The 12008-nt window shown below is 36.4% G+C and overlaps 1 protein-coding gene across 8 annotated transcripts in view; it reads right to left on the bottom strand.

Annotated features, from left to right (window-relative positions):
* Nucleotides 1-1238: 1238 nt before the first annotated feature.
* The window catches only part of ATF1 (activating transcription factor 1), an 81654-nt gene continuing 70884 nt past the window's right edge, over nucleotides 1239-12008 (bottom strand). For 5 of the 8 annotated variants that reach the window (XM_045465129.1, XM_045465131.1, XM_045465132.1 and 2 more), the window contains 3 exons: nucleotides 10738-10920; nucleotides 10493-10652; nucleotides 1239-2736 (listed from right to left, as the gene is read on the bottom strand). In XM_045465129.1, the coding sequence (XP_045321085.1) occupies nucleotides 2592-2736; nucleotides 10493-10652; nucleotides 10738-10920 (488 nt within the window). In that variant the 3' untranslated portion in view covers nucleotides 1239-2591. Of the gene's footprint in view, nucleotides 2737-7139; nucleotides 7260-10492; nucleotides 10653-10737; nucleotides 10921-12008 lie in introns of all 8 variants that reach the window. The other 3 variants (XM_045465133.1, XM_045465134.1, XR_006709170.1) reach the window with 2 other exon arrangements.

Raw genomic sequence — 12008 nt, 5'->3', positions numbered from 1 at the left:
TCTGGCTCCCTCTCTCTCTGCCCCTGTCCCAATTGTGCTCTGTATCTCTCTCTCTCTCTCTCTCTCAAGAATAAATAAACATTGGGGCGCCCGGGTGGCTCAGTTGGTTAAGTACCCAACTTCAGCTCAGATCATGATCTCGCGGTTTGTGAGTCTGAGCCCCACATCAGGTCCTGTGCTGACAGCTCAGAGCCTGGAGCCTGCTTCAGATTCTGTGTCTTTCTCTGCCCCTCCCCTGCTTGCTCTCTCTCTCTTGAAAATAAAAAATAAACCATTAAAAAAAAAAAATTAAAAAACCAACCTCTTGAAAGATAATCTGGTATGCATTTATGGATTCAGCAGTAGCTTGCTCATGCCTGTTACATATTGCTAGCCTAACTTGATTTAGTTGAAAGCAAGGCCCTACACCAGAAGTCTGCAGGTAGTGTTAAGTTTATAAATGTTTGTGGATGTCCACCTGTTAAGGCATTAAAAGCTAAAGGATCTCTATGGCAGCCAAACATTAACAAATACTCTCCTAAAATCTTGTAAAATACCCTATATATAATGTAACCTTTTAAAATACTCTTGGTATAACACACTGACCCCATACCTCCTCATGTTCTTCGGGCCTAATGGGCCTGAGACTCTTGGCTTCATATCAAATAATAAGTGATATAAGTAATCCTACTGGTGATCAAACTTTTTTTTTTCTTTTCATAAACTGCCAAATCAACAGAGTCTCATTTAAAAAATACTGTTAATGGAGTTTACACAAATTTGTCAATTGTGTTGAGATTTCCACATTACAGGTTCCTTAACCATAAACAATTGCAGAACAAAAAAATTAGCTACTTTATTATAATTGGTTCTGACTGAATCAAACACCTAAAGATATCCTGTCTTAAAACAGGCTGTGTAGGGGCACCCAGGTGGCTCAGTCGGTTGAGCATCTGACTCCGGCTCAGGTCAGGATCTTGCAGTTCGTGAGTTTGAGCCCCGCGTCAGGCTCTGTGCTGACAGCTCAGAGCCTGGAGCCTGTTTCAGATTCTGTGTCTCTCTGCCCCTTCCCCACTCATGCTCTCTCAAAAATTAATAAACGTTAAAAAAAAATTTTTTTTTAAACAAGCTGTGTAGACCAGAATTTTAAATTTATCCTCTATTTTAAAACTAGAAAGGTCCTGTAGTTAGTATAATTAACAGAATGGCCATCAGGAAGCTTGCTGTTCACATAACAATATATTTTACATTCAGCAAACTTAATTTTATCAAATATCCTTTAATTTCACAGACAACAATATGACACATATTGTATAAGAAGCGCACAATAGTTCTGCAGTACAATTTCAGAGTGTATACAAACTGGAATACAGAGGTTAAACACTGGGGTACGGATGGCATTCTTGAGCTTTGGATAAACTGCATACAAAACTTGCAATTCAAATATTAGCCAATCTGGAAACTTTACTTCTCATAATATAAAAATGATACTTTTGAGATGCAAAATATTTTTTTTTTTACTAAACTATATAAACATTTAAAATAATTAAAAACTCAACTTTAGAATTTATAAAGATTAGCTATAAAAATATATCGGCAGTCACTTTTCTTAGAAATGTACCATTCACTACATTACAAAATAGTCTCTAACATAAAATTGCCTTAATAACCATACGATTTTAGAATCTGATAAACCTTACATTAAATTGATTATAAAATCCTCTTGGAAAACTTTGGTATGTATCTTCAGAAGATTTTTAAAAAATACTCTAATAAGGGCCTGTAAACATTCCATTCTATTAAAGCACAACAGAATAGGTAATGTATATTCAACTGCATACAGAATATAGAATCAAAAACAATTATATATTTGTAGAAAATCTCCATTCCCAGAGTAACCAAAAAACAAACTATTTAAAAGTATCAAACTTTTAAACAGAAGTTCTCTTTCCATCCTGATAAAAAATGTTACAAAATCACCATACTCCATTCATGTACCTTAAATGCGTTTGAGGACAAAGCCTCAAAAACAGTTAAACCCAAGTCTCAAAACCCCTCTCAAGTCCAAGAAACAAACTTTAAAAAACCCATTTCAATGATCTGACGATAGAACAAGTATACGTAATCAGAACACATAATTTATATATTTAGTTATGTATTAGCTTTTCTATTTGTAATTTAAAATTTATTGGCAGAAATAAAACACTCGCGCGCGCACACACACACACAAGTGAAAAAGGTAAATTTTAGGAAACAGTAAGAAATGCAAACCTACAGGGTAAACTGATTTTAAAAATAATTTACCAAGTTTCATCTTCTCTGGCATTTTTGGGTTATTGTCATTTAGGAAATTCAAATTGGTGTGAGAGCTCACTTCCCTCTTCTTGAGTGGGTTTCATTTTTCCAGGGCTTCCACCTGTGCTAGTGACTTCCTTGAGGTCATTTTCCTCTTTATCTTCTGTCACCAGATCTCTTGCATAAGGTTATCTTTGAGTTGCAAAAGCCTAAATAAAAAGCTTCATTTTTGACCTTTTAATTTATAAAACTCCACTAAAAAGAAAAGAAATCCATCTAATTTTTAGGCAAGTCTGCAAAAATATTTTCTTTCTTAATCAAACACTTTTATGAGAATAAAGATCCTTCAAAGTTTTTAACTCTTCTATTAGAGTTTTATTTTGATTTTCCAAGACTGCAACTCGATTTTCCAGGCATTTCACATATTCTTTCTTCTTTCTGCGACATTCTCGAGCAGCTTCTCTAAATATAGGCATTAAAAACCAATGTTAGAAAAAAAGCTCACATTCTTTAAATGGTAAATGCACCTCAGTAATCCTCCCTGGTCATCTCAACATCTCTACAGAACCAAAATACATAGATCTTAAGTGCAGAATTCAATCTGTTTTGGCAAATGCACATACCTATATAACCCCCACACTTATCAAGACAGAGAACTTCTTTGTTGTCCCAGAAAGTTGCCTCGTGCCCATTCCTGGTCAGTCCTCTCCCCAAACAACTAATGTTCAGATTTTTACCACCACAGATGAAGATTTTCCTATTCTAGAACCTCAAATAACAGAGTCATACAGTGTGCGCCCTTGTGTCTGGTCTCCTTTCACTCAGTATACTTTTGAGGCTCATCGATGTTGCTTCGAGGTGGTTTGTTCCTTACTGTTGCTGACTGTATTCCATTGTGTGACCATCACCATAGTGTATTGATCTATTCCTTGGGGCGGTTTCTCATTTCAGCTGCTATGCATGTTCTTAACACCAGTTTCTTTGTGAGCATATGTCCCAAAACCAAGGAGTGAAATTTATGGGTCCTCTGGCTTTTGACACTGTTTCTTCAATTTTTATTTAAGTTTTAATTACAAACAGTGCTTGATACTCAGTTTTGTAAATGTCCTCTTAGATTATTTCTGTGAAGTCACATACATGTATCACATATGTAGAGAAATATTATTTTGAGTATTTTTTATATTATGTACTGTAGGTATTATCTACAACTTGTTTTTACACTGTTTTATTTTAATAGTGTTTCCAAGTAGGTATAGATCCTTGTCATGTATACTTTATTGTTAATTCATTTTCATCCCTAACTACTAGTGAGATTGAACATCTTTTCAAAAGCCTATTGGTCTTTTGGATCTTTTTTTTTTTTTTTTTAATTTTTTTAATGTACGTTTATTTTTGCGACAGAGACAGAACATGAACGGGGGAGGGTCAGAGAGAGAGGGAGACACAGAATCCGAAGCAGGCTCCAGGCTCTAAGCTATCAGCACAGAGCTCGACAGGGGGCTTGAACTCACGGACCGTGAGATCATGACCTGAGCCGAAGTCGGACGCTTAACCAACTGAGCCACCCAGGTGCCCTGGTCTTTTGGATCTCTTATGTAAACTGCCTATTCATACCCTTTTTCCATTCATACCTTTTCCTGTTTTACGATGAGAAATTATAAAGACAACCTAAGAACTCTGTGTACATTATACATATTAATCCTTTATCTGTTTTTATATTATTTCCTTTTTAAAAGTTTATTTATTTTGAGAGAGGAAGAGAGAGAGAGAGTACGAGCAGGGGAGGGGCAGAGAGAGAGAGGGAGAGAGAGAGGGAGAGAGAGAACCCCAAGCAGGCTCTGAGCTGTCAGCATGGAGCCTGACACGGGACTCAAACCCACAAACCATGAGATCATGACCTGAGCTGAGCTGAAGAGTCAGATGCTTAACCAACCAAGCCACCCAAGCGCTCTGTTTTTATATGTTATTTTCTATCATTTGACTTCTCATATTTTTATATCTTATACCATAAATGCTTCTTTTTTAGTCTTTTTCTTGGCTTAGGTTAAAATTCCATGCACTGTATATTTCTCTCTTAATTTTAAAGATAATTTTATTGCTTAATTTTTCACAATTAAGTCTTTAATCCATTTGGAATTACTTTCGTATGTTATATAAAATAGAGGAGTCTAATTTTCTTACAGATGCGGTGTTAACATTTATTAAATATGACATCCTTTAAAAATTTTTTTTTTTCAACGTTTATTTATTTTTGGGACAGAGAGAGACAGAGCGTGAACGGGGGAGGGGCAGAGAGAGAGGGAGACACAGAATTGGAAACAGGCTCCAGGCTCTGAGCCATCAGCCCAGAGCCTGACGTGGAGCTCGAACTCACGGACCGCGAGATTGTGACCTGGCTGAAGTCGGACGCTTAACCGACTGCGCCACCCAGGCGCCCCTAAATATGCCATCCTTTAGAAGTACTGTACTTAACTAGCATAAAAAGCTATTTCTGGGCTCTATCTTGTTTGCTAATGTTATTGTCTGCTCCTGTGCTGATACCAAAGTTTTGATTACAGTGGCTTTAGAGAGTATGTTTTAATGCCTAATGGAACAAGTAAAGTCTTCCTGTTCTTGACCATTCTAGAACACTTTTTTCTTTCACGTAAATTCTCATCTTATGTTGTCCAATTCCATGGAGATCTAAAGAGGTTCTAGTTTGAATCACATTAAATTTATATGTGTATTTTAGGGGCACCTGGGTGACTCAACTGGTTAAGCATCTGACTCTTGGTTTTGGCTCAGGTCATGATCTCATGGTTTGTGAGTTTGAGCCCCACATTGGGCTCTGTGCTGACAGCGTGCAGCCTGCTTGGGATTCTCTGTCTCCCTCTCTCTCTGCCTCTCCCCTGCTCATTTTCTAGTTTTCTCTCAAAATAAATAAACAACCTTAAATGTGATCTTCCTATTGAGTTTACTAAGGGTTTTATGATTTTTTGCCACCAATGTGAATATTACTTCCCATTATTTTCAAGATGGTAATTCATAGAAAAACTTACTAAATTTCCTTATAAATCACTGTAATTAAAAAAATTTATTATGATATACTATACACACAAAAGACTGTATGTGGTATAATGTTATGAAGCATAATAATAAATAAAATGAACACATGTAAACCCAACACCTGATTTAATAAGAGAACATATGATCTATACTGTTGAAGAAATTTCTGTGCTATTTCCTGATTCCGTACCCCTGCCTCTTGCCCGGAAGCAATTACTAGCTTCAATCTTTTACTTATTTTCATGGTTTCAGTAATATTTATACGTCTCTAGGGGCGCCTGGGTGGCGCAGTCAGTTAAGCGTCCGACTTCAGCCAGGTCACGATCTCGCGGCCCGTGAGTTCGAGCCCCGCGTCAGGCTCTGGGCTGATGGCTCAGAGCCTGGAGCCTGTTTCCGATTCTGTGTCTCTCTCTCTCTCTGCCCCTCCCCCGTTCATGCTCTGTCTCTCTCTGTCCCAAAAATAAATAAACGTTGAAAAAAAAAATTTTTTTTAAAAATAAAAAAATATTTATACGTCTCTAAATTATATATAATTTAGTTTACTTATATTCTAAAACTTATTTTAACGTTTATTTATTTTTGAGACAGAGAGAGACAGAGCATGAACGGGGGAGGGTCAGAGAGAGGGAGACACAGAATCCGAAACAGGCTCCAGGCTCTGAGCTGTCAGCACAGAACCCGACGCAGGGCTCGAACTCATGGCTGTGAGATCATGACCTGAGCCGAAGTCAGCTTGCTTAACCGACTGAGCCACTTTAAAATATGACACTTTATGTATTCTGTTACAACTTGTTTTCACTTAACTTTATTTTCCTAATACTTATTCATGTTACAGTGATCAATCAGTACACATGAACACTATCAGATTGAATAAAGACAACCAAAATTTATGTGTCCATTCTGTTACTATTTAGGTTGTTTCCTGATTTTTGTTGTTGTGAACATTTTTATGCATACTTCCTGCAAAAGTCTCAGTCACATACACAGAGTGAAACAGCTCATAGAGCATATCCAGGTCAACTGTACAAGATAAGGCCAATTAATCCAAAGTGACTGTACCAACTTTCACTGCCATAGGCAGTCTCTGAGTTTCACTGTTTCAAATCCTTGCCACTTCCTGGTTAGACTTTGAAGATTTTTGCCAATTGGGTGGGGATAAATGGTAACTAAATGTGTGGTATTAATTTGCATTTCTTTGATTACTGACTGATAAGGGTAAATAATCTTTCATACGATTATTAACCTCTTGTGTTTTCTGAGAAATGCCTATTCATATATTTTGCCAATTTTTCTTCCATTAGGTTGTACTTAATAACTTAGAAGATATTTTTGTTTTTTTCACACAAATCTTTTTGTTGTTGTTAGATATGTTTCAAATATCTTCTATAGGGTTGGAGCTTGTATTTTCACTCTATAGATGAACAGAAATTATTAATTTTAATGAAGATTCATTAATCTTTTGTGTTAATGTTTGTGGGAGGGGTGTGCATTGTTTTAAGTTATCTTTCCCTAATCCTGAAACCATAAGATTATATATTTTCACTTAAAAGTTTCAAAATTTCATCTTTCACATTTGTGTCTTTAATCTCTCTGCAATGATTTTGTGTATGGTGTGAGGAAGAAATCCAGTATTTTTTCATTTATCAATAATTATCCTAATACCATTTATTGAAGAGTCCCTCCTTCCCCCAATAATCTGTCCTGTGTCCATGGATCAGTTTCTGAGCTATTTCATCGGTCAATTTTTTTTTTTTTCCTCAATGCCACTATCACATTATTTCAATTACCACAGCTTTAAATAAAACTTGATATCTCCTCACCTTATTCTTGTCTGGAATATTTTGGCTGTTCTTGGCCCTTTACTCTTCTATAAATTTTAGTATCAACTTGTCAAGTTCTTCAAACAACCTGTTTAGGTTTTGATTGGAACTGCATTGAATCTATGGATCAATTGGGGGAAAAATAGTCATCTTTATAATACTGAGTTTCCATATCTATGGACATAGTATTTATTTCTCCATTTTATTTAGATCTTCCTTAAGGTCTTTCAAAGACATTGTACAGGGGCGCCTGGGTGGCGCAGTCGGTTAAGCGTCCGACTTCAGCCAGGTCACGATCTCACGGTCCGTGAGTTCGAGCCCTGCGTCCGGCTCTGGGCTGATGGCTCAGAGCCTGGAGCCTGTTTCCGATTCTGTGTCTCCCTCTCTCTCTGCCCCTCCCCCGTTCATGCTCTGTCTCTCTCTGTCCCCAAAATAAATAAACGTTGAAAAAAAAAAAAAAAAGACATTGTACAATATTTTTCATAACTGTCCTGGACATCTTTTGTTGTTAGATTTCTTCTCTGATATTTTGTTGATAACATAAATGGTGTCTTTTAAATAATTATTTACCAAACCATTACTGATGTAAAGAAATATGATTTTTGAATACTGGTGTTATATTTAGCAATGTTATAAATTCATTACTTCTAATAATTTTTCTGTAAGTCCATTTTAAAAAATAGGCAATTATATAAAAAATAGTAGGTAAGGATTTCCTTTCATTTAAATCCTAATACCCTCTGTTCTTGTTTTACTACTAAATGGTTAAAGGTTTCCAGTACAATGCTGGTTATTTTTCAAGCTTTCTAATACTTTGTACATGATTCTCCTGGATATTCTAAGCAGATGAATATTTGCTACGGAGAGCGATTTTATTTTTTCTTTTCCAATTTTTATCATTTTTATAGTCTCTTGATCTTTGATGATTTTCAAGGACACCCTTTTTTTTCTTTAAATCTAGTAGACAGATAACTGAAGGCTTTACAAAAGTTGTTCTGTTGTGTGCTCTTTCTGATGACTCTTGCTCCTGAAAGGTAGTGCAGTATTATCGAATATCTAAGTCTTTGGACTCTGAAACCTGGACCCGTGTGTTTAAATCCTACCTCTACCACTTACTGAGTTTAACCTTGGGCAAAGAAATTAACCTAAGCCTCAGTTTCCTCATCTCAGAAAAACTGGAAATAATATTATATACACCTCAAAGATTTTTGTGAAAATAACATAAAGGCTTGGTACATATGATGATGGAGGCCTAATTCCTTGGACAGTCTGTGACTTTTCAACTTGTATTTGTTAGAACTCAATGTATGGGAGTTTGTTAAAGGCTGTGTTAAGACTGCTTTCTTCCAAAAAGTTGGGGAACTATGGACCCAGACCATTTTTAAATTTCAGCTGACTCTTGAACAACACGGGTCTGAACTGTGTGAGTCTACTTATATGCAGATTTTTTTTTAATATGGTACCATAAATGTATTTTCTCTTCCTTATGATTTTCTTAGTATTTTTTCTCTAGCTTACTTTGTTGTAAGAATACAGTATATATAACTACATATAACATAAAAAGTATGTGTTAATTGGCTGTTTATGTTATCAGTAAGGATTCTAGTCAACTCAGTTTTTGGGGAGTCAAAAATTATAGATTTTCAATTGTAGGGGGGGGTGGGGGTCAGCGCCCCAACGCCTCCATTGTTCAAGGGTCAACTTTGCTTGGGTCTTGACTTCATGAAGAATAACAATCTCTGATCCAGCTCCCCCAGGCTGCACAGACCCCAGGTTTTGCCCCTAGTCCCCTCTGCATACCAAAGCTATACCAATCACAAAGATATGAATTTATTTACAGATTATACAGGGGTTGCTTCAGTGCTTATGAACTTCATGGTCTTGTGCTTCTGATTGATTCCTAACCTCAATAGATATCTCTTACTTCCCTGGAGGCTCATCCAATCATTTAAAAGGGTGGTTTTTATATTTCATCAAGCTTTTAATAATATTACATAGCAAGGTCGTATTATCAGAAAGAGAAGCCTCATTCTAGTAATTCTTAACAAATCTTTTGGGTATCCTAGGTACACAACCATATCATCAACAAAAAAACACGGCTCTTGGGGCGCCTGGGTGGCGCAGTCGGTTAAGCGTCCGACTTCAGCCAGGTCACGATCTCGCGGTCCGTGAGTTCGAGCCCCGCGTCGGGCTCTGGGCTGATGGCTCAGAGCCTGGAGCCTGTTTCCGATTCTGTGTCTCCCTCTCTCTCTGCCCCTCCCCCGTTCATACTCTGTCTCTCTCTGTCCCAAAAATAAATAAATGTTGAAAAAAAAAAATTTTTTTAAAAAAATAAAAAAATTAAAAAAAAAAAAAAAACACGGCTCTTCTTTTCTAGTATTTACATAACTTACTTCAGATCCTTGTCTTATTGCATTTGTTGGAACCTCCAAGACAACAGACAATCCCTGCCATGTCATTAAGTTCATTACAATGATGCTCACTCTTAGTTTTTAGTAAAGAAACATTTTATCTTGAAGTAATTAAATGCATCCTTCTGGTCCTTGTATGATAATTTTTATTGCTCTAGAAAATCATCCTTTTATTCTAATTTTCTAACTTAGAGGAGTTAAAAACAGAATCCTGTAATTTTTTAAATATTTGTTTTATATGTGGGTATCTACCCTTTTTGATTCCTAACATAGTTTTTATTAGTGTCCTTTCTCTTTTTTTTTTCCCCTTAAACTCACTACAGAAGGGTACCCATTATATTCTTTTTCTCAAAGAACTGGTGGTTTTCATGGCTGATGTACATATAGCTGATACAACTATGTTTAAAATACATTAAAAATGAAAGTAAATGTTTCTGGAGGTTAAATCACTGATATATATTCATGGGTAAAATTCATTTTTAGCATTTCTGTGTCCATCAGTTTTTTAGGAATTCTTTCCTCTTCTGTCAATGGCAAGCAGCAAATTATTATTTTCATTTAACTTTTGTCAGCCCAGCAAGAACAAAATATATTGTTTGAAAAGCTCTGCTTAATAGTACTATTCAAAAGACAAAATAAAAATGAAAGAACTCTAGGTCATATATTAAGTAAAGAGATTGAGCAATGGGATCCTTTGGAGATGAACTAGATACAACATAACACTCAGTAAAATAAAGCTCTCTTTTTTTTAAGTAAGCTCTATCTACGGTCAGTGTGGGGCTCAAACTCACAAGCCCAAGATAAAGTTGTGCTCCACCAACTGAGCTAGCCAGGCACCCCAAAACGCTCTCATTTTTAATTCACAATACCAGTTAACACCTGGTTACGTTTTGAGATTTACAGAAATGTTACCCATTCTGGCAGCACAATTTTACCACCTACCTGTTTTTCATCAACCTTATTTCTCTCTTCAGTTGGGGGTCATCTGTCTTAGATGTCTGAGATGTAAGAGTCACAGGAGATGTCATCACCACAGTCTGTGGCAGCGAAGTAGCTGAAGGTGTGGTACGGATCTGATACGTCTGCATATCTCCTGATGCAGCTGTGTGGTCAGAAGAGTGAGTTAATTCGTAAGTGTCTTTGAAAGTACATTGGGATGTTTTCCACAGACACTTAAACGTACTTACTTTGTACAACCACCTGGTTGCTGGGCACAAGTATTTGCTGTCCATCAGAGGTCTGTGCATATTGGAGAATTGTTGTCCCTTGCTGAGTACTGCCTGAATTTGTCATGGTTAATGTCTGAAGTCCCTGTACTCCATCTGTGCCTGGGCTGGCCAGTTGTAAGGCTCCATTTGGGGCAATGGCAACTTTAACCAAAGAGAGAACATAGCTATTGTAAGGCTATACAATACACTAATTGCAAAGGATTGGTGAAAAAAAACCCAGCCACTACTTATTAAAACAGGTCTGACTGCAGTTCCACTTGGTAACTGTTAACTACTTTGGGTGAACTATATGTAAAAGAAATAAAATAAATAAAATGGCATTTCTTTATAAAATTTTATAGTTCAGGTGCACTAATCTTAAATTTAGTCTCAAACTGTAGATTAGTCAAAACACATTATGGGCTCAATGGAGCACTGCATGCTAATTGCTAATGTTGTCACAGCAGTTCTGGAACATTAGGAGAGGGTACCAATGGCTAACTTTTAAAGGAAAAATCAGTAGAAGGAAACATTAACACACTGTGTATTTTTATTCAAAAGAAGCATTAAAAAGATTATAAGCTTAAAAATATTTTTGAATAGATTAAATGGGCCTATGCCTATGGGAAAATTTTTAAGAGGATAAAAGGTTACATAATGAAAATATATATATCTTCATACTTTGTTTCTGAGCTCTGCTGTCTAGGGGTAACCACTATTAAATTGTAACTAAATGTTATTTACTTAAGTGATATTTTAAAAATGTAATCTATTTAAGTTACTTCCTAGTGAAAATCACCAATAAGGTTGTCATGAGAAAGAGGTCACATTACTATGTGCCCCACAGCATTTTTCAATGAGTTATATATATATATATATATATATATTTTAATGTTTATTTATTTTGAGAGTGAGTGAGCAGGGGAGGGGCAGAGGGAGAGAGAGAATCCCATGCAGGCTCCACGCTGTCAGTGCAGAGCAGAAGCCCAGCGCGGGGCTCGATCTCACAAACTGTGAGATCATGACCTGAGCCAGATGCTTAACCAACTGGGCCACCCAGGCGCCCCTCAATGAATTATACTTATGTTAATGCTTTCCTCTCAAACCTTACACGAAACACCCATAAGATATGATCAAATGGAAAACATTTTACCATTATGCAATCCCACGTAGTAAATCCCCTTCAGAATCTAATGCCTCATCTCTGTGCCCTCTTATCAGATTATAATTATGCAACTTTTTTTCTCCTT

Source organism: Leopardus geoffroyi, chromosome B4 (genome assembly GCF_018350155.1).
Source record: "Leopardus geoffroyi isolate Oge1 chromosome B4, O.geoffroyi_Oge1_pat1.0, whole genome shotgun sequence".
NCBI classification, from domain to species: Eukaryota; Metazoa; Chordata; class Mammalia; order Carnivora; family Felidae; genus Leopardus; species Leopardus geoffroyi.
Note: the sequence above shows the minus strand (reverse complement) of the source record. Positions and strands in the feature narration are given on the sequence as shown.